General features: G+C 24.2%; 1 protein-coding gene across 1 annotated transcript in view; it reads left to right on the top strand.

Annotated features, from left to right (window-relative positions):
- LOC136976431 (uncharacterized MFS-type transporter YhjX-like) overlaps positions 1 to 20,100 on the top strand; it is a 26,831-nt gene extending 6,731 nt beyond the window's left edge. Inside the window, exons 2-11 of the mRNA XM_067271696.1 lie at positions 223 to 427; positions 516 to 790; positions 2,099 to 2,225; positions 2,406 to 2,533; positions 10,354 to 10,480; positions 15,874 to 16,068; positions 16,143 to 16,265; positions 16,348 to 16,557; positions 17,587 to 17,686; positions 17,757 to 20,100. Coding sequence (XP_067127797.1) covers positions 398 to 427; positions 516 to 790; positions 2,099 to 2,225; positions 2,406 to 2,533; positions 10,354 to 10,480; positions 15,874 to 16,068; positions 16,143 to 16,265; positions 16,348 to 16,557; positions 17,587 to 17,686; positions 17,757 to 17,809 — 1,368 coding nt within the window. The 5' untranslated portion in view covers positions 223 to 397 and the 3' untranslated portion in view covers positions 17,810 to 20,100. The remainder of the gene's footprint in view (positions 1 to 222; positions 428 to 515; positions 791 to 2,098; positions 2,226 to 2,405; positions 2,534 to 10,353; positions 10,481 to 15,873; positions 16,069 to 16,142; positions 16,266 to 16,347; positions 16,558 to 17,586; positions 17,687 to 17,756) is intronic.
- Positions 20,101 to 22,772: the final 2,672 nt, after the last annotated feature.

Raw genomic sequence — 22,772 nt, forward strand, 5'->3', positions numbered from 1 at the left:
ATTTTATCGAGATTAAATGTATTTTTGTTAAACGTTACCGTAATTAACGCGGAAGTGGCCATTGTTTTTATCGTTATTTCCGATATATAAAGTTAAATTTTAATTAAAATATAAATTTTAAAAAAATATTTGTTTTTGTAATAAAGTAAATAATTCTCGTTAAAATAATCATATTTAATTATTATATTAAAAGGGTATCTATTAAAATTTTCTTCAATTTAGTGATGTCGTTGCTATCGCTTTCAGTTATGTTATGACGTCATCGGATAAACACCTGTAGATACTGCGGGTCAATTTCCGTCTTATAGATAACATATGTGACTAACACATGTTAATATCAATATATATTATAAGGGGTATGGAAATTGAATTGATTTGCTAATAATATAATCAATCGATGCTTATGAATCAATTGCATAAAATTCAGGTAAGCTTATTCTTCTTTAATATAAAACAATTTTTATTATTTAATCTTTGAATAAATAAATAATTTAAAAATTTTTACCTTCATAAAGAACGAAATAGCAATGAAATGGAAGGGAGTATTTGCTGTTATCGGCGGATTTTTAATTCACTTGACGTTAGGAACTCTCTATACATTCGGGAATATGAATACTTACATCACTTCTTACATGAAGAAGAGAGTGGATCATAACATAGATTACAGCCAGACAATATGGGTGAATGCTGCAGCAATGTTTGGTCAAGGTTCTCTCATGATTGTTGGAGGAGTCTTGGAAAGATTTATTGGCGCTCGATGGACTTGCCTTATAGGATCTGTTATATTCAGGTAATGACAATTGGAAGAGGAAAAAAAGCAATATAATAAATAAAAATAAATGTAAACAATTTACAACTTTATATCAAAGTTTTAAATAGTTTCTGATCTTTATTAAAGTTATGTGCAACAAAATGTTGCACATTCCCAAACAAGAGTTGCAATATCAATTTTTTTTTTAATGTTTTAAAGTTAATTCAATTAATTTCAATTTATTTTCTCATTTCGAGAGTAGAGAAATATATAATTTGTATTTTACAATGAAGATGTAATTTTCATTGTATATAGATGCAATCTTTCATTTTATTCATTAAAATATATATATATATATATATATTATATATATATATATATACATTGTAAGAAAGAAAATCTTTAAAATAAATACTGGGATATAAATTGAAAAATATATATATTTATTTAAATTTATTTGCCAATTTATACATTTTGTTTTGCATCAATATGATGTCATGAACAGATGGCTGAGGTAATAAAGGCATTTGCCATAGCAGTCAAGAAGGGGGAGCTGGGGAATTTTCTCAGGCTTGATAAAAATTTAGGGATTTGTAATGGTTCTTACCCTATTAATTAATGTTATTTTTATTAACAAAAGATAAAATCTCTAAGACTGCTTTCTATTAATAAAGAAGCATTCTACATATTTCATTTATTCAAAAAAATGACAAGTGGGACTCACTTTACCACCAGGCCCCATACAAGCTCTTCATGGCCCTGGTGTTAGCCTACCACTGTTTCCAACCTGGATTTGAGTCCGGGTCAGAAAGTCAGAAATTCTTATTGGTTGTTTGATCCAAATGTATTTCAGATCATGTTCCTCATTGCCCAGTTATGTGAATTATGGGTCTAGTTAAACCCAAGATAGGCATGCAAAGATGTTCTCTTAGTACTTATAGGGTAATAAAAGTTTAAAAACAAGTATGATGATATTTACTATGAAATTTAAATTGATGATCAAACTTAGAAGAAATTTTTTATATAATAATAATTAAGAATTATTTTTTACATGAAATATTTTTAGTAATAAAATTTTTAATGAATTCTTTTCAAATTAAATATTCATTTTTTAAAACTAATAATGTTAAAGATTGTTATTTATTTAGTATTCAAGTGTAGAGTCTATTGCAGAATTGAAATACAATTTAAAAAGTTTATTTATTTATGTTTAACTTATTACTCTAAAATTTTTTTTAAAATAACAATTTATAATCATATAGACAAAAAGTTCATATTATCATTATTGAGAAACTAAAGATATTTTATTTAATACGTTTTAACTTATTTGATATTTTAATTTTTCAGTGGTTCCGTAGCTCTAACAGTATTTTCAATTGATAAAAGTTTTATTGCTGTAGTATTCACTTATGGTCTTTCATCTTCTTTCGGTCTTGGAATAGCTTATATTGCCCCATTGGCATTAGGTATGAAGGTGAGAGAGTTATTAATATAAATTTAATTGAAATTTAAGATTTTTAAGTATTTATTAAAATAGTATTTGATTCATAACATATTAAGATTAAATAGTGGTTAAATGTATTAATATTTATTTCAAATAAATATTGAAAAATTCAGATTTATCATATAAATATAATAAATTTTGTTTTTATAGTGGTTTCCAAATAGAAAAGGTTTAGTAAATGGAATTGTAGTTAGTGGTTTTGGTTTGGGTGCTTTAATTTTTAATCAAGTCCAGACCACCTATTTAAATCCAAAAAATTTAGTTCCAGATAAAAATGGGTAGGTTTAAATTTCATATTGTTTTCATATAAATTATCAAATTAATATGCACATTAGTTTAAGCATTGTTCTTTTTAAGTCATAAAATGCATTTATATTCATTTATTCAAAAATTTTTGGTTTTATTTTTAATAAATTTATTTACTATAAACTCATTAGTAGTAAAACACATTAAAAAATATCCTTCTGACTTTTTACAGCTTATTGGGTTACCTGATTCAAACAAAAATCTACAAAATCTATAATTTTATTGTAAACATATTAAACTATTTTCTAAAAAAATACTAAAACTGTCTACTACTAAAATAATAAATACTTGAAATCAATAACAACAATATTTCCCATTTCTTCCAATGAATAGTAATTTAATACTTTTTTTTTAATGAAAGACATGATTCTTAAAGAAGAGTTTTCAAATCTTCAATAATTTTAAAAATTTAGAAAAGGCATGAAATATGTTTATAAAACTGTTTTTTTATATATTTATAGTATTTCTTAATGTTATAACATAACATGATAAACATTATTTTATATTATTCACAGAAATTAAAATTTCTTTTATCTGCTTTGTGAACAGACAATAAGTATATTTTCTGATTAATATTATTATTATTATCATCAGAAAATTGTAGATACATTTTTAAAAATAGTAAAACAGAAAAACAATCAAAGTTTTTGATTATTATTTGGCACAAAACTATGTACTCATACTTTTATACATATAAATTGCTTTTTTAGAGCAGTGTTTTCCAAACTTTTTTGAACCACTCCATTTTAGTGAATATATTTCATTGGTGCTCCCATAAAACCAGTCAAAAATGATACACCAAAAATTTAATTCAATAAAAATTTTATAAACAAAAAACAATTGTTCAAAAGTATATCTTAAAGTACTTAATTAATTAATATAAAAATAATCTGTGATGAACCTGATTTGATGAGACTGACTTTTCCACATGCTGCTCAATATTAGTAAGCAGCATCTTTAAATTGCCCACTTTGACTATTTGCAATTGGGACGAGACAATGCACTTTTATTAAACACTGCATGAAGAAGCAATTGGCAACATTCTCATAGCGAAACTTTTGAATAAATTTCTGATGAAAGTTTTGTCGATATTCCAAGCGATATTATTGGGTGCTTTAATTTTTGGGTAGGCTTTAACTAGAATAAAGTGGAAAGTAGCATCTTTCTATTCAATAATAAAAATTATATAAGTTTATATTAAAATATATATATATATATATATTATATATATATATATTATTGGTTGAAAAGTAAAAATTAAGTGTTGTCATTGATGTCCGATGTTTTTTTGATAGCCTGACAAACATATCAAATTGAAAGAATAATGTTCATCCTTTCAGTATTTCAGATATATTTAAATAAAAAAAAACTTAACTTTATCATTGTAAATCATCTTCTATATATTTTTTTATATATTATTAACAAGACCACTCTATCACTGAGCTTAAAGCCAATGACATGAACAATTACAAATTTTTCTAATGATTTCATAATGAATTGACCAATTTCTTCAATAGTTAGTTTATTTCTCTCAATTCATATCATTGCAACTTATGTATTATTCATTCCATTTATGAAGAGAAACAGTCTTTGTAATCTATGCATAAAGTCTTATGCCTCAAAAATTAACTTTATACTTTGACACAGTCTTTGAACCAAAAATTTTTATCCCTTTTGTCTTCCAGCATCTCTTAATGCCATCTTGCTTCCCAACATCCACTTGAATCTTCTTTTGCTCTCAAGGGGACTGTAGAATCCCACTTTGGGAATCACTGGCTTAGAATAAAGTGGAAAGTAGCATTTTCTATTCAATAATAAAAATTATATAAGTTTATATTAAAATATATATATATATATATTATTGGTTGAAAAATAAAATTAAGTGTTGTCATTGATGTCCAATGTTTTTTTGGTAGCCTGACAAAGTAGTGTATTTAGTGAATGTACAGTATATTCACCAAAGGTATTATAACAAACAAAATCACTCACTCACTATGAATGCAGAAGCATTACTGTTCCTTCATTACAATTTATCACTCTTGAATTGTGATTATTAGTAAATAGTATTCATTCAAGGTTATTTATTAAAGTCATTTTTACTTTAGAAAGGAAGAAATAACAATATTTTTAAATATCTAAATTTTTAAATGTTCTTTTCATTTTATTTTGTTTTATTTTCCTCTCTTTCTCACTAAAATGATATTGTTCAGCCAAATAGTTTGGCTTTCAGGAAGTATTCAATCTGAATACTGAATATGTACTTTGTGTCAAATACTAGTCCACACTAATTTTTATTTCAGATACATACATTATACAGTAGAGCGTCGTTAATTGCAACGTCAGTAATGGCCGGAAATTGGAACGATTTTCAGTCGGACTGTGTCGTGCTGAATCGAACGTTTTTGATACTAGATTTACTTCTAAAGTATAATTTTCATGTTTTTTATATTCTTCGATATATTTATTTTGTTTGTACAAAATAAAGAAATAATTTTTAACGATACGATAGCCTCGATTATTATTATAAAAATTTTCGTTAGGCTTAAAATCGACGAAAATTCAACACGAAGCGACACGCAACGGAGAAAAATTCAACAGGAAGCGATACGCAACGGAGAAAAATTTGAACATTGGACAGGTTAATATATTTTTCTCATACAAAGTCGGAAATTGGAACAAATGACTAATTGGAACAACCCCAGTCCCCAATTGACGCCAATTTTCGACGCTCTATTGTAATTTAATTTACAAAATTTATTAGAAATAAATGTTATATATTTTAATGAATATATAGCATTATGAGTGCATTATTTAAAATTTTTTGTTTGTTTATAATTTATTTGCAGTGTTTTTTCAATTTTCATAATTTTATACTGTGTTTTAAAACAATGCTCTTTGGCAAAAAAAAAAAAAAATGTAATATTTATAATGTGAAATTAGTTTTTATTTTTTTTTAAATCTTTGTCAAAAAGTTTTAAAACATCTATTTCATCCATGTATTTATTGCCCTTTTCACTTTAAGTGACTCAAGCTGAATTGGGAAATACTGCAACACCCACCTTATTCACTTGATTTGACCTTAGGTGATTACCACTTATTCAAAGAAATGAAAAACCACTATGTGGGAAATGTTTTGTGTCATTTAATGAGATGAACTAAATGCTTGGATAAAATAGATTTTCAAAGTTTTTTGAAGAAAGTTTTAAAAAAAATTTAGTTTTTGCATTGACAAAAATGCTGAAAAAAAAAAGACAATATAACGTTGATAAAAAAAATTATAAGTTCGTAGAACTTTGTAAATATTTTATATACAATATGTTTTATAACATTTAATTAAAAGTTTATAGACTTTTAATTAATTGAACAAGATGTAGATAATTGGAAAAAGTAAAATAGAAATATTTTATTTTCTCCAATTGTGCTCAACACTGTGAATTAAAAACTGATCATCACAATATTCGTCAGGTAATTTTACAGAACTGAAAATAAACAATATAAAACAGAACTGACTGAAAATAAACAATGTAAGAAAAATTTTCTTGCATTATTTATTTTAAATTGCATTATATTTTTGATTCAGTAGTTCTTCAAATCCTGATTTCAGAGTTATTGAGCTCTTTTGATATTTTCCTATTTTTGATTCTTTAATTTACTAGATTTACTATTTCTATCAATCAGATCAATTCTCTACTCTAAACATTTTAAAAAATACTATTTGATTTTCAACAGGGATGATGCAGTTTTGATAAAAGTAGAAGTTACTAATTGATAAGATTAGTAACTTCTACTTTTATCAAAACTGCATCATCCCTGTTGAAAATCAAATAGTTCTTGTTAAAATGTGTAATTAATGTATGTAGATAATAGAGAGTTAAATTTTCTTCTGGTTAAATTTTTCATCATGTCTTATTCATCTTTCTTTGGTAATTTATTTGCTAATGTATCTGTTGAAATTATTTGTTTCTTTTACAATCTTCTCTGATTGTATTGTTTATTTCAATATATTAATAGTTAATCACTATTTTAATTTTTATTACTCCTTGAAAATGTTGAAACTCATGTTTCATCTTTCCATTCTAGCTCTGTTAATGGTGTATTTTATCATTTTTAATATTTATCCATAACTTAGGGCAATGATTCCTAAAGTGGATGCTAGTGAATGGTGGTAGAAGACTCAATGGGGCACTATAAGAAATGTACGCACTAATAGGGGACAATAGTCTGAAAAAGCTTGGAAAACACTGACTCAGAGCACTCACTTTATGAGATTGAAAACATAAAATCTTCTATCTCACAAATTCCTTATTATTATTAAAAATTATATGAAGAATCATTATGCATAATTCAGTTTTCTTATTATTATTTCTATTTTATTTTTAATTTCTTGTTTTTATACTTTTTTTTTTTGGTTTTATTTCATTTTCTTGTATGTCAAAAAAAGGTGGTTTTTTTGTGTTCTATTGCATTGCTAATTATATCTTTATGAGGTAAATAAGTAGATTATTTTTCATGTAGTTGTTTTTATACTGTTAGTATAGTAAATTTTATACTGTTGTATTTGTTTTAAATAAATATAAAAAATGAATAATACAATTATAATTTAATTATATTGATATTATAAACTTCCATTAACATAAGTTTTGATAGTATAAAAATTATAAAAAAAATCAATACACAAAATCATTATTATATTAAGATGTATGTACAGAATTTTTAATTAATGAAATTATGAAATATTAATTCACAAGCAACATTAAATAAAGTAGCACAAAACAAGTATTTTTTTTTTCTTGCATTAATTTATTAAAAAATCTATCATGCATTATTGATAAAGTTTTAATGTATTTCAATAAGTGCTATTACTATAAAATTTATTTTTCTTTTCAGGTTTAATAAATCTGAATTTTAAATAATGATAATTAAATACATTAAGCAATAAAAATAGCTTTGTTGATGAATATTCACAAATACAAATAATAGATCTACTTACAACACAAAAGACACACCCACTGCTCTTAGTTTTTTTTATTGAAATTATCATTTTAAATATAAAGATTTTATAATTAATTTACTCGAATTGATGAATATTTACAAAAAATAGTATTCTTAATAATAATAATTATGTAATGAAACAAATACCAAGAGTAAGATTGTTTCTAGTCACAGTAAGAATACAACCCTTCAAAGTTATTACTGAACTTTATCTGTTTGAAGCTGCTCACATTCTACAACATTTTTTATAGGGCTATCTTATTTATTATCTATAAATATTTATCAGTCTGACTATTATTATCACCAATATGTTCATTTTAAAATGATAATCCTAACAATAAAATATTATGTTAACAGTGAATATGTCTTTAATTTTGTAAATAGCATACAAATGAATATCACTGGTTCATCAATTTAAAATGATCATTTGTTACAGTAAATGTTTAGTTTAAATACTGTAAAACCTGTGTAAACTGGAATCACACAGTACTGAATTATTTTTTCTGTTTTGGCAGGTTTTTATTTTAAACAGGTTTTAGTATTTTTTTTCTTTTTTTGATCTTTAAAACTAGATACATACCAGATAAATGCCACAAATTATGTTTATTTTTATGGTACTTTTCACTTTAACATACATTAAAAAATTATTACTAGGTTTAATTCAACATAATTTTAACTAAAGATAGCAGTATTCAAATGCAAGAAGTGAGAACTATTCAATTGCAAAAATCCTTGTTGTTTCCAAAAAATTTTTTCTGGGTATTTTAATATTTCTCAGTTACAATCCTCATAAGCTCACACAATAGCAAACAAGCCAATTTGAGTACCAAGAATTGGTGTCTTGCTCTACATTCAAAAATTTTAATCACATTAGAGTAATAAGAGATCAAGTTATTCTGTGATCTGACTTTTCAAATAAATTTAATACTCTAATTAATTGTTAACTTTCAGTCTTTGTAATTACTAACATGCTAAACAACTTGTTTTCAAATACTTGGTACTAGTTAGTTGCAAATCTACAGTATAGGACAGTGGCTAGATGGCCAAGTAGTACAACAGCTTACCAGTTGGAGGACCTGGGAATGAATCTGGAGAAGTCAAAAAACTTAGGAATTTTCTGAGGGATGGTTGATCCAGATATGTCAGGCTCTGTCTCTCACCACCCAGTCACCCCTTTACAACCTGGCTAAACCCAGAATGGGCTTGATTAACAGGCCCTCTTAATGCTCAATTAGTAAAAAAAACTATACAAGAGAAAGTGGCATCATGTGTTACTTTATTCTCATTATTTTCACAAATTACATTTGTCGTTTGTTTTCAGAAACACATTCCAATTCTTGAAAGTTCTTGATTCTTAAAAATGTTTGATTCTGCCTCTGGTTAATTCTAACAAAGACATTGTGTCCTCAGCATGTAACAGTTTAGTATGCTCTGAAGTGACTGTTACACCTGGAGGCCATTTTATTTGTTTGTCTACAAGTCAAATCTTAATTTTTCTGCTTTATTCTGGTTAAGTTACATTCTTCATACCCAAAAACATTTTCCGTTTCTGCATTGGATAGGTTTCTGGTTTATTTTAAAATTTAACATAGAAAATCACTCTATTCTTTTGCATTTTTTCCATTTAGACAGGTTTTCAGTTTATTCATATTACATTTTAGACAGGTTTTACTGCATTAATTTTGTTTGAAGCAATCAAATAGCACATTCTTTTAATATGATTGATACTGTTTAATTTTTAGGTATTACTATCATAAAATTGAACACAAGATTTTAAGGAAAATTATTACATAAATTTGAAAACTATAAAGAACTTGAACTATATTTTCAATAATAAAAATCTTATACAAATATTTTTTAATAAAGTTAGAGTAAATGGCAAATACATTAATGTAAAATTGTTTTAACTGCTAAACATTATCCTTCCTGTTTTCATAATCAACTGTAACTATTTATTTAACATTGGCAATTACATGATATAAAGTTTAAATAAGATAGATAATACCATTAATCCTTTTTTTTAATTCAGTAGTTAAGTGTAAAGTATTTTTTGTTTTATATAAAATAGTTAGGAATGTTTAACATACATAAAAATTTTGCACTGATACAGTTCTGATAAATTGTAAATAATAATTAATTTTTTTTTGTGAAAAATGTAATATGTTCTCTGATTCTCTGATGTTATTAAAATAGCATGCAACTTCTTTATGATTGATCTTTTTCATGTTTAACAAATGAAAAATGAAGATTAAAAAGTAAAATGACCTTTATATATGCCTAAAGATTTAATTCAGATTCATATTTTGGAAAATTCATTGTCTATAAATGAAGTCAGAATTCATTCATTAAATCTATATTAATCCATTTGTAAAGGATTTAAAAAAAAAAAGAAAAACATACTGTTAACTTATGAAATAAATTATTCATAAATTGATTTTTAAATTATTTTTAATTTAATTATATTTTAAAGTAATTTTTCAAATATTAATTGTCTTTAACAAGTAACAAATCGTATATCTTTTATTTTAATCTTTATTGATGGTTTATCATTATAATCATATTTAATATTTTATTTTGTAAGTAGTAATTTAGTGACATAAATCAGAGATTTCAGAATATTTATCTACTTTTTAAATTATTTATAATTGTAAATTTCTTATATATATAAGTTAACAGTGAAGAATGTAAGTAAATTCAAAATTTTTTCAGAGATGATTAATGTTTTAATGGAAAATTTTATTGATTTTATTTTTACTTTTTCAGAAATTAAAATATAGAAATGTTATTTATTTCTTGACAGCTATTTTGAAGATGATGAAATATTAGATAGAGTACCAACAGTTTTCCTGTTACTAGGAGGAATATATTTTATACTTCAAATAATTGGAGTTATTTTATTATTTAGCCCTCAATTAGAATGGAATGAGGTAATGACAGAATTGAAATTGTTGTTACTTCTTAAATATAATATATAAATACATAAAATTAAACTTAATTTTTAAAAATTTTAGTATCAGATATATTAAGTGCTGTTACAAATATATTTATATTATTTTTATAAAGTGTGTGTGAAGTTTAATAATTTCTGATAATATTGATTCTAATTTTAAAGTCTCAATTTATTATTTTAAAAAATCTCAGTTTTTAAATATCCAGTATCAGATTTTCTATAAAAATTCATGTAACTTTGAAAATATAAATGACAAAACATAAAATAATTGGAAATAAGTCATTAAAATTTACAGAATTTATACAGAAACATAATTAATGTAATTTTGTTAATAAAATTTCAAAAAATTTTAAAAGAAACTTAATGATTAAGGATAAATGTAGTGTTAGTATTTTATTTTTAATATTAGAATTATAAAATTTTTAGAATTTTATAGTTTGAATAATATTTTTAAAAGATAATCTTATAATTACCATCATTATTTTTAGATTATTTATTTGTGAAAGATTTTATTCTGAAAGGATAATGATTTTAGTTGTAAAATTTTGATTTATATTTCCTATTAGTGAATTCTTTGTAGAACATAGAATAAATAATTAAATAAGAAAACATTTCATAATTTTTATAGAATAGAAATCAAATGTTATAATAAACAATAAAACATTAATAAAGACAATTTTAAAGTTTTTTTTTTCTTTGCTTGTTTCAAAACTGAAGGAACCTGTTATAAAATAATAAGATATTTTTTCATTATATAAACAAAATTGTCTTTATAATGAATGGCTTTGATAGTGAAATATTCTATTTAATGTTTTATTTATTTAAATCTGTAAAGTTCAGTTATAAAGCAATAATAACTACAAATTCACCAAGTTTTATTAATAAAAATAATTTAATCTAATAATTATTGAAACATAATGCAAAATTGTAGGTGTAGTAATCGCATGTATGACTTGACTGAAGAGTGATCTGGAACCAAAAAATTCTTTGATGGATATTTCACCTGAAGCCATACAGGTCTTTTGTTCCACCCAGAAAATTCTGCAAGTTGGTGACTTAATGCTTATTTTTAGGATGATATTAAAAAAGTATAGGCATTGAAAGTTTTTAAGGGGATTGACACTCAGAACCTGATACTGGGAACACCCATTACTAGTACTCAGGCCACACCTATGACAGTAACATCAGCAAATCTTTATTAATAGCAAGTTATAGAGCTTATACTTATTTAGAGCCAATTATTCTAAGAATCTTGATTGTAGTATATTATCTCAAAAATAAATACTTTAAATATATATGTTTAAATTTTTGATGTTTTAATTTAAATTTTTAATATTTTTCTATCTATCTACTTAAAACCAGATTTTATTTATTATAAAGTTGTTAAAAGAAAATAAACAGACATTTTTTCTGTCTTATTTAAACTTTATAACAAAACTGAATTTTTAAAAAAATGTTTAGTTACTATAATTAATTTATATTTTTCTATTTCATTTTCTTCATTGTTTACTTATAGAATATATTTTTAAATCTATTTTTCAATGGTGAGAAAATGAAAGAAGCTTGTGTATTTCATAATAAAAATTTCATAAATTTATTTCAAAATATATAAAATGTGAATATTGAAATTTTTAAATTTTTAAAATAAAAGTTAGCTCAAAATAGATTCACAGATCAAGAAACTAAGACCTATTCATCTGTTGATCAATATAACCTATTGATAATCTATTGATGAATATATAACCTATTCATCTATTGATGAATAGGTTATAATTTTATGATCCATTGATAATTGATTTATTTCTACGAACTTTATTGTTTAAGTATTATTTAACATTGGATGTTAAATGAACAAATGATTATTATTATTAAATAAACTATTTGATAATTATAAATAAGAAATTTTATTAATATATTTTGGTATTTTTTCTATTTTTGAATATTATTTTCCTACAGATACTCAAAAAGAAATTTAGTAACATAGAAATTGAATAGTTTATCTTTAATAGTCTCATATGTTTTATTATTATAGCAGAAATTATAATAAAAATAATTCATAAAATGCAATTTATTGCAATATCCAAATACTTTATCATTGTCATTAACCAAATCATAAAGATGATGAACTAATTCGGATTTAACCAAACTGGATAAAAATAACTTATTTTAAATTTCATTTTAATTTTTATGTAATCTCAGTTTCACTTTTTCATTTCTAAGAAAAATTTTCTGGTTTGCTCCCTTTTATGAATATTATAAATCAATTTATTGGCTATTCTGCTTAATTTGTTTGTACTGCAATTGAACAAAAAGAAATTTTACCTTTCCTGGCTAGTTGCCAGTTGGTTTTCAAGTAAAATGATTTATGTATAGAGAAATAATTTTATTCAAAAAATTTCCACTTTGATTGATGATCATCTTTCTCTCTTTTTGTTTTTAATAATTGCAAAAAGTCCAAAATTAGCTGCTTTATTATTTAATCTAATTTAAATACGTTTGGCATTGATAATGATAAAATATATGTTTGATGATACAACTATGAAAAACAGAAATAAATTTTTAAATTAATTTTACTATTTTGCTAGTTGAAGTGATTCATTATATCTTATTATTTATTGTATAATTTTTATATGAAAAACTAATTTTACATTGAGAAATTCTCTTAAATTTATAGTTATTTGATATTTGAAGCAGGCAAGAGTATATATATATATATATATATACATATGTCAAAAATATTTTTTGATGTTTTATCATTTAGAACAATTGCTTTATTAGTTGCAGCATATTTTCATATAGGAGAAAAATGTTACAATAAAATTTATATTTTAATTTAAAAAAAATTCAACCAAATCATTAATTTGAAGAAATAATTTTATCATAAAACATAAATATATTTTTCTGATGGATTATTATTTTTTTAGATACAAGTTTTTTAATACATTAAACAGTTATTATTTGTTGTTTGTCTCAATGATAAATCATAGTAAAAAATAGAGCTGTTTTCAAATTAATAGACACACCATAATAAAAAAAATTTTGAACAATGTATTTTGTTTATTTTGTTTGAAAATTATTTTAAATTATATATATATACCTTTGTAATAACATTATTGAAAATAATTCATGTGAAACAACTTCAAGTTCTTTAAAAAGTATAACAATAATCTGCTTTATTGGAGTTCATTTTAAGCCAAACCCATTGTCAGGAAGCACATTTGTGTGTCTCTTGACAATGGTCTTAGTTACTTGAAAGTATCCGAGAAAAACTGTTATTAAAGTGAACTCCAATAAAAGTGATAATATATATGTTATGGACCAAGTGATTAATAGGGCATTATGAATAATGACTAAAATGGGCACATAGTCTGATAAATATTGATTAATTTATCAAATTGACTGGTCATTATGAATACTGCTATCATCTAGTCGGGCAAAGTGATGATAATACATTGGGGAGTGATCATCCAACATACGTTAGCCAATCAGCACTCGCATCCAAGTTGCATGTGCCTATTGTATTTAGTACCGAATTTTAAATTTATGTGACCAATAGTTAATCTTGTGCATCATTTTAATTTGATTAAAAAAACTCTACTTATTTCACTTAGAAATATTTATTTTTTGTGAATTATTTCGAAGTATTTTAAAAAGAACATGTAATCTTCTAAAACTAAGTACTATTAACTATATTAATTAAATGGTAAAATTTTACCTATGTGTATCATTATGGCGGCAGTCGCGACTGTTCGTGCTTCTGACTCCTCCTGGAGGGGAGCCGCTGATTATTTAATGTCACTAGTTATTGATACATGTGTTCAAGAACTACCATAAATTAATAACTAGTGATGTTAAACAATTGGCGGCCATTCGGCAGCTCCCCTGCGGGAGGAGTCCGTGGGGAGCACGAACAGTCGCAACTGCCACCATAATGGTGCACATAGTTTAGTTGGTAGAATTTTGCCTAATATTAACAAAAAATCAACTTACAGGAAACTTCTGGAATTTCATTTTTGGTATAAATTATATAAAAAGTTAAATGTTTTTTAGTTTATTTATTTGAGCAATTAAGATTTTGATGACATTTGGAATTACATAATTTTTTCTTTGTAGCATTTGCATCTGTTAGATTTGCAACCAATTTTGCAGCAGCATCGACTATATCCTTGGCCTCCAGTAAAATTAAAATGTCACACAAGATTAACTACTGGTCGCATAAATTTAACATTCGGTACTAAACGCAATATGCACGCTCAACTCAGATGCAAGTGCTGATTGGTTAGCGTATGTTGGATGATCACTCCTCAACATATCGTTATCAATTTGCCCAACTAGGTGATAGCAGTATTCATAATGACTGGTCAATTTGATAAATTATGTTAAAACACCTGAAATTTATTACAATGCCCGATTTTGTTTGTCATTATTCATAATGTCCGGGCATTATGAATAATGCTTGTATTAATCACTTGGTCCATAACATATATATAACCATTTTTATTTGTTACTAGAATTTATTTTTAATTGATTTTAAACTTGCATAAATTGTTTATGGAGGCTTAATATTAATCCAAATGAAAATATAATTTGAATACATAGCTTATCTATAAAGTAGATTGATCATTTTTATTTTATCTTCCAGCAATGTGTTAAATAATAAACTAACATTTTCAATTGCCTTTAGCAGTCATGATCAGGATTATGCATTCTTCTACTCATCTAACTTTAAACAAATCAAACATCATGAAACTTGATAAATTTGTAAAGTCAAACAACCACCAGACTTCATTGGGCTACTTTTCTGCAATTATATTTAATTAATTACTAAATAATTTGTCACTAGAGGGAGGCATTAGGTGCCACATTTATTTATTGATTCTTTTCTTCCAGAATATACTAAATTGTTTAATTAATATTAATTTAATTGTAATTATTAAATTTGACAAGAGATGGTACCTAACGCCTCCCTCTAGTGACAAATTATTTAGTAATTAATTAAATATAATTGCAGAAAAGTAATCCGGTGGTTGTTTGGCTTTAAATCAAACAATTTTAAAAATTTGAATCGTTCAAATTTTTTTTCCTTTTAAATATTCTAAATTATTTGAAATTATATAATGAAACAAATATAATAAAATATATATTCTAAACAAAGTTAATGCAATATATAACATGAAACCATCTGTTTAATCATAGATCTTCCAGACATTTGATATTTTATTTATTACTAATTTCTGTATATTCATCCTTAACATGTCTAATCCATATTATTTTATGTAAAGCTTAACAATATTTAATATAAAGTTTTTAATTATATAATATATTCTACATATTTAAAAACTGAAGAAGAGTTATATTAATATATTTCAGTCATATTCAAATCTGTTGAAATCTGGGAATCAAGAAACAGATAATGATGATTCGTCTAAAGAAGATCTGCAGCTTCCTGCAATTGATCGTAGTTTAAAACCAAGTGAAATAATATTAAAAAAAGAGTTTTACATGTTAGCTTTGACATTTGCATTAATCATACAGTGTGTTCAGTTTATTAATACTATGTATAAGGTAAGAATTTATTAATTATATTTTAATAATTAAATGATTTAACATTTATTTTAAAAATTTGAATTGTTTTTCAGGCTTATGGCCAGACATTTATAGATGATGATCACTTTTTATCCTGGGTGGGGTCTTTAGCATCCATTTTTAATTCTTTAGGCAGGATAGTTTGGGGTCAGATTCAAGATAAGACTTCTTACAGAGTATGTTTTTTTATTATTTATTATTATATTTTTAATTTATAAATATAATTTAAAAAATGTTAATAAATGATTTTAATTCTAGTCATGTATGTTGTGTTTGAGTGGAGCTTTAAGTAGCTTGATGCTAAGCTTGATTGCTACATCATATGATGGAAAAGCAATGTTTACAATATGGATTCTTGGCATCTTCTTTACTTTCTCTGGACTCTTTGTGTTGCTACCAACAGTCACGGCACAACTATTTGGACCAAAATATGCAGGCACTAATTATGGGCTTTTGTTCATTGCACAAGTAAGTTAATATAAAATATTGAAACCTTTTTTCCCTCCCTCTTAAAAAATTGAAAATAAATTTTATTAAAATAATAAGAAATTTTTTAGTTTAATTTTGTTGTATATAAGACAAAAATAATCCATAAGAAAATTCTTCCATGTTATATTTTTTTACAATTAAAATGGCCTAAAATTATAACAGGATTTTATATAATTATTATAATTATTATTATTAGAGCTAATGATGATATAACATTTATTTAAAATGATAATACTTGTCAATCAATGTCATATTTGAAATACTGGTACATTATTTGCAAATAAATAGCCCTTTTTATAAAACTTTTATTCTCGAACTTAAATAAATTTGTACACATTTTTGTAAAATGGACAATTTATCAAGATTGTGCTAAAAATGTCATGTAAGAATACTTGAAATAAATGGAATGTGTGCTAAATCTGGTCACTAGCTAGCAAAATGTATAACAAATAATATAAATAGTTTGTATCATTGTTTAAAATGTAAAAAAAGAATTGACCTGATTTTTGTGTGATTAGGTCATGCAGAGTTCACTATTTAAAAATACTACTTAATATTTGCATTAAAATGTTTTTATTAATAATTTCAAATTAATTCATAAACTTTTGATAAATATTTAATTTGTAGTTTTATTAAAACTAAAAATTCATATTAATTTATTTGCATTACTTTCTTGGATATTGAAAAAAGCCATATATTTTGTTTAATTTTATATCCAAATAAAATGGTTTGAAATATAGAATAATTATTCTGTGTTTTCATGATATCAAATTGGAATAAGGATTTATGTTAATATTTATTAAACATTCGTTTAATATATTTTAGAATAATGTCATTGAAATTTTGTTCATTCTGCATTTAATAATTTAAGCAATAAAACTTTAAACAATGACATGCAGAAATCTTATGTAGTACTTAACATATATCAGTAATTTTGTCTTCAACTAATAATTTTAAACATAAAATTTTTGTTTTGTGAACTACACAATATATTCTTTGATGTTTCAGGCCATATCTTCAATTTTGGGAGCATTTGTCATTCAAATATTATTATCATCTTTACACTGGTTTGGGACTTTTATGCTTCTTGCAACATTTGCATTTTCAGGTTAGTGTATTTCTTATTTTTTTATATTAAGTTGTTGTTATAATTTAATAATTATTTTTTAAATTTTCAGTTGGAATTATCACTTATTTCTTTCCAAGCAAAACAGATTCTTACTATTCATAGATAATTAGTAAGTTTTTGAATTAATGATCTCTGTCTGATTGTCACTTGTTATTGATATAAAGTTATCAACAACCTAGTCATCAATTATAGAGAGATAAAGATCTTCATTAATTAGGGATCAAGACTCAATTGAACAGTATTCCAAGATAAGAATTTTTAAATTTAATCGAAAATAGGTTTTTGTTATATATATAAAATTGAATTTTAACTCTAATAGGAAAACAGATATTACATATAAACAAATAAAAAAAATGTATATTTAACAGATTAATTTATAATGAGAAGAAATTTCATAAACATAATAAAAACTTTTGATATGTATTACTATGTAATATACATTATTAAATATTTTAATCATTGTAAAAATATATTATGGAAAATTTGTATGTATAAATTTTAATCCGCAATATGTAAATATTGTCAATTTTAGATGTTTGATATTCCTGCTTATTCCTCTATTTCTTAAATACTAAAAGAATATCTAGTAATGAAATCTTATCTTTCTCTTTTGTCTGCAGAAAAAACTCATTAATTTATGATCAAACGAATAATAGACCTGTAAATATATATGTACAAACAAATATTGAAAAGGTACGTTACTATATTATTTGTTTTCATCTTGAAAAAATTTCATTTTCTGTTTGTTTGCCATTGGAATTAGTGTGTTTGGAATTAATAAATAAAATATTAAATTACTAAAAATACAATCCAGCTCAATGAAATATGTTAAAACAAGAAGAAGTTTGAAGTTTCTAAAATTGAAGATGATTTTGTTTCCATATTTCAAATCAAACAAATTATCTTCTGTTTCTGGACTAGCCTATAAACTGGATGCAAGTTGAATCTCAGTTATTTAACTTTAAGGTGATTCAACAATTTTAATAGTTTACTTTTAATGTTGATCCAACCTTTTCAAATACTTTTGTTTTATAAATTGTTATATTATGCGATATGAAGAATTTAGTTCAGTTTGATCTCTGAAAATACATATTATAGACATAAAACAATGTTTTTTTTTTGTAAAAATGTAATTTTAAACTTAACTTTCTCATTGTTGATTTGTTATTTTGTAAAAATGTATTATTTTCATAGATCATAAAAATATAATTTCTAAATATAAAATTTAACCTAAATTTTGAGTTTTTTACTTGACCAATTGTATCTCTTAAAACAGTATTTTTTTGTGTCAAAAATTTAAGGATTATTAAGAACAAGAATGAATTTCTCAGAAAAAAGTTTCTTTTATATAAAATAAATATGTTTTAGATTTATGAGAACATTAGAAACTATTGGTTTTTAGTTATTAATCTTGTTTTTGCTATATGAATGATAAGATCATCATTTCAGAAGGATAGATTTACCTCAAAAGAAAACTCGATCTGGATCCTTTATAAAATTTCTATATCATATCCAGGACAATAGATCTTTGACTCGTAATGAAAATAATTAAAATTCATCCATTATTTTTATCATAATTTTGTGTTGCTTATGGAATTAAAAAAATTTATATCCATAATTTATTTATATTCTTTATCTTGTTGATAGCTATACCTGTTCCTTTCTTAAGCTCTGATAAAACTTACTTTCCTTTGCTAAAATTTTGAATAGCTTTTTCCATTTAAAATACAGAGTTTAACTTAAGATTATCTCTGTAATGATGAGAATACATTTTTCCCTCTGTTTTCAAAATTAATCATAATTTTTAAACAGTATTATATAGAATGACACAGTTAAAACTATGAAAGCTTATTTAAATTGATAGGTGAATCAGATTACTAATGTGAGTGGGTAGCTTAACAGAAACTTGTATATTTTTGTCAGTTCTAGTCAGTGTAGTCAATGCTATTGAACACATTAATAAAAGAAATTGAAACTTTGGAAACATTATTTATAATAGAATTGAACATATTATTTAATTTAATTACGATATAACTCAAGCATTAAATACAGTGGAATCTCACTTAACGAGCATAATTTGTCCCAGAATCTTATTCATAATGCGAAACACTCGTTAAGCAAAACAATTTTTCCCATATAAATTAATGTAAAATATGATAATGCATTCCATGCTGAAAAAAATACTCAAATATTTTGTGTATAACGTTTATTCAAAGAAAATTATACAATATACATTATTAAGGAGCATGAATCAACATTGTCTTTTCTTCTAGCACGGAATGAACCAAACTGGAATGCAAATTCGATTTGCAGAAAAGAAAAAAGTCACAGATAATATGACTGATAAACACACCAAATGATATGCCAAATTCTTGAGCTATGTAAAGGCTATAATTAAATATTAGAAATTAATTAATTTGACTAGAGGTAGGCAGTTATGCTTCCATCTCATATTAAATTTAATAATAATAAATTTTTTAATTTAGACATTTCTAAAATTTAATTTGGAATTGGTCATTAAATTTAATACGAGATGGCAGCATAACTGCCTACCTCTAGTCAAATTAATTAATTTCTAATATTTAATTATAGCCTTTACATAGCCCAAGAATTTGGCATATCGTTTTGCCTGTTTATTATATAATGAGCTATGGTTGTTGATGTTTATATGTAATATGTGTGAACACAAATTTGGAAAAATGTGTGATCACAAGCGACACTAAGATGCTAGCAGAACAAGTGCTAAACACAGACTGATGGAACATGCGCACAATTTGAGACTTCCTCTTTCCTGGTCACTTGTTATGTGAAACATTGCTCATTAAGCAAAGCATTTTTTAACAATTTGTTTTGCTCGTTATGCAAAACACTCGTTAAGTGAGGTTCCACTGTAAAGGAATTTTTTTTTTTCAAATTAGAAAAATTTCAAAAATTAATAGTACTTGCTAAAGATCCAATAAAAATCTGTAAATAATTTTAAGGAGTTAATTCTAAACAAACTCATTCCAAAATATATTTTATACTCAAAGCAATTAAATTTATTTGACCTTTGCTCAATTGTAAACAGTTTATTAAATATACAGCTTCTAGCAATTTGATTTTCAAAGAAGTAAAATAGTGTTAATAGCCACAATATGCCTCAATTAATATCTAGTAAAATATTTAATTTAAATTTCTCAATTTTAGATATGATTCATAAAAAGATTTTAATATGTTAAAAATTTAGTTCTAATGTATAGAAATTATAATTATAATATTGTTAATCTACTTTAAGTTCTACAGGTGAGCATTAAAAGAAAAATTTTAATAGAATTTTTATGATAAAAACAGAATAAACTTGGCCAAATCTGTAGTTTTTATCAGATATTTTTGATTTTATCTATCTTATTATTTTGTATAATAATTGAATAATATACAAGGTGGCCCAAAAATTAGCAAATTAAGATATATTCTTAAGATTACTTTAAGAGTGGTTAAAACTGGCTTGGAACAGCTGCAGGTTATTATTTGTAATTCAGTCACTTTGTTGGAGGCAACTGAATTATAAACAATATGCAGGTGTTCCAAGTTAGTTTTAACCATTCTTAAAATCTATTAACTGACTTTTGAGCCTTCTTGTGTATTATAGTTATATATATTAATGAATTTGAAATTCTTTAAGAACAATTTCAATAATTAATAATGTATGTGCAGTAATTCAAATTTTGAAGAGTTAAGCTTTAAAATCAACTTCATTCTTTGTTAATTATAATTATTAGTACTTATATACATATTATTTTTACCTTGTGATAGTTTTATAATCACAAAATTCTTATTATTAAAATATTTATGAAAAATGACTTATTTAAAAACACTTGATAAAACGATAAAAGAGAATTTGTGTGAATTGTTGTATATTACTCATTGTAATTAATTGTTGATATATTTATATTTATAGAATGTATGAATAATGTATAAATAAAATTGTTTAAGATATTCTCTTTTGTTTGATTTGATTTAAAAACAAATTGTCAATTTAACAATAAAGAATACCATATGTTTACAGTGCTTCATGATGTCAACATTTTCTAATGTATTCATTTATGACTCCATTAGGGGCTGTCCATAAATTACATCTGCATTTTTCTTGAAATTATTACTCTCCCTCCCCTATTTGGATGTCCGACAAAATTCCACTGAGAAGTCATTTATATATTGTAACATATTAGAGAAGATATGAATATATTTCAATCAAAATTATATATTTCAATTAAATCAAATTAGCATGAATTAATTTCTTTGAAAATGAGATTTTAATATCTGAATTACAATAGTAATACTTTAATTACCATGCACTCTTGCTAATCTGAACGAATTTTGATCATTTTTGCCATCAAATGTTTCAGCCAAAAATAAAAAGCAATCAGATTATTTTTTTAAAACATGATGAATTTGTAAAATTAATATGTAGTGCACGTTCTAACATAAATATATGTACTAAATATAATCTAAAATTTTAAAATATTTATTGTCTAATGCAGATCCACTGGGTGATGATGGGATGATTCCCTCTCCTAATAATTTTTACTACCAACACAAGCTTTCGTTGTCAGTATGTTATAACTTTTTGAATTAATTTTATAATAAAATAAGCACGACTTTTAAGAACCATAGTTTTTGGGTTTATCTTAAAGAATGAAATGGTAAAGTTTTCTATAACAATTATATAATATTGTTTAACTACACAAATCATCTCCACTATTCACTCTGAGCTGCTGCAGAACTTGTCTGAAGTTCTTTTTGACTTCTATTTTTTTTTTATAAGCATGCTAATGCAAACAACTCTGTAATAAGTTTGGATTAGTGAAAATATATTGTAAAGTATTACTTATTACTTTCATATTCCTTTAGTGAACACTAGCCAAATACAGGTAAAGAACATTGAAGAAATATTTAGTAAAACAATATAAATATATAATTTTCATTTAGTATTTTAAAAATTGTGGTTCCTACAATTTAAAAGTGGAATTAAATAGAGGTATAGAATGAAGTTAAATAGAGGTATAGAAAAATTGCCATTATAAAT

The sequence above is a fragment of the Centruroides vittatus genome, unplaced genomic scaffold (genome assembly GCF_030686945.1).
Source record: "Centruroides vittatus isolate TY-2023 unplaced genomic scaffold, ASM3068694v2 contig_400, whole genome shotgun sequence".
In the NCBI taxonomy this organism is placed as follows: domain Eukaryota; kingdom Metazoa; phylum Arthropoda; class Arachnida; order Scorpiones; family Buthidae; genus Centruroides; species Centruroides vittatus.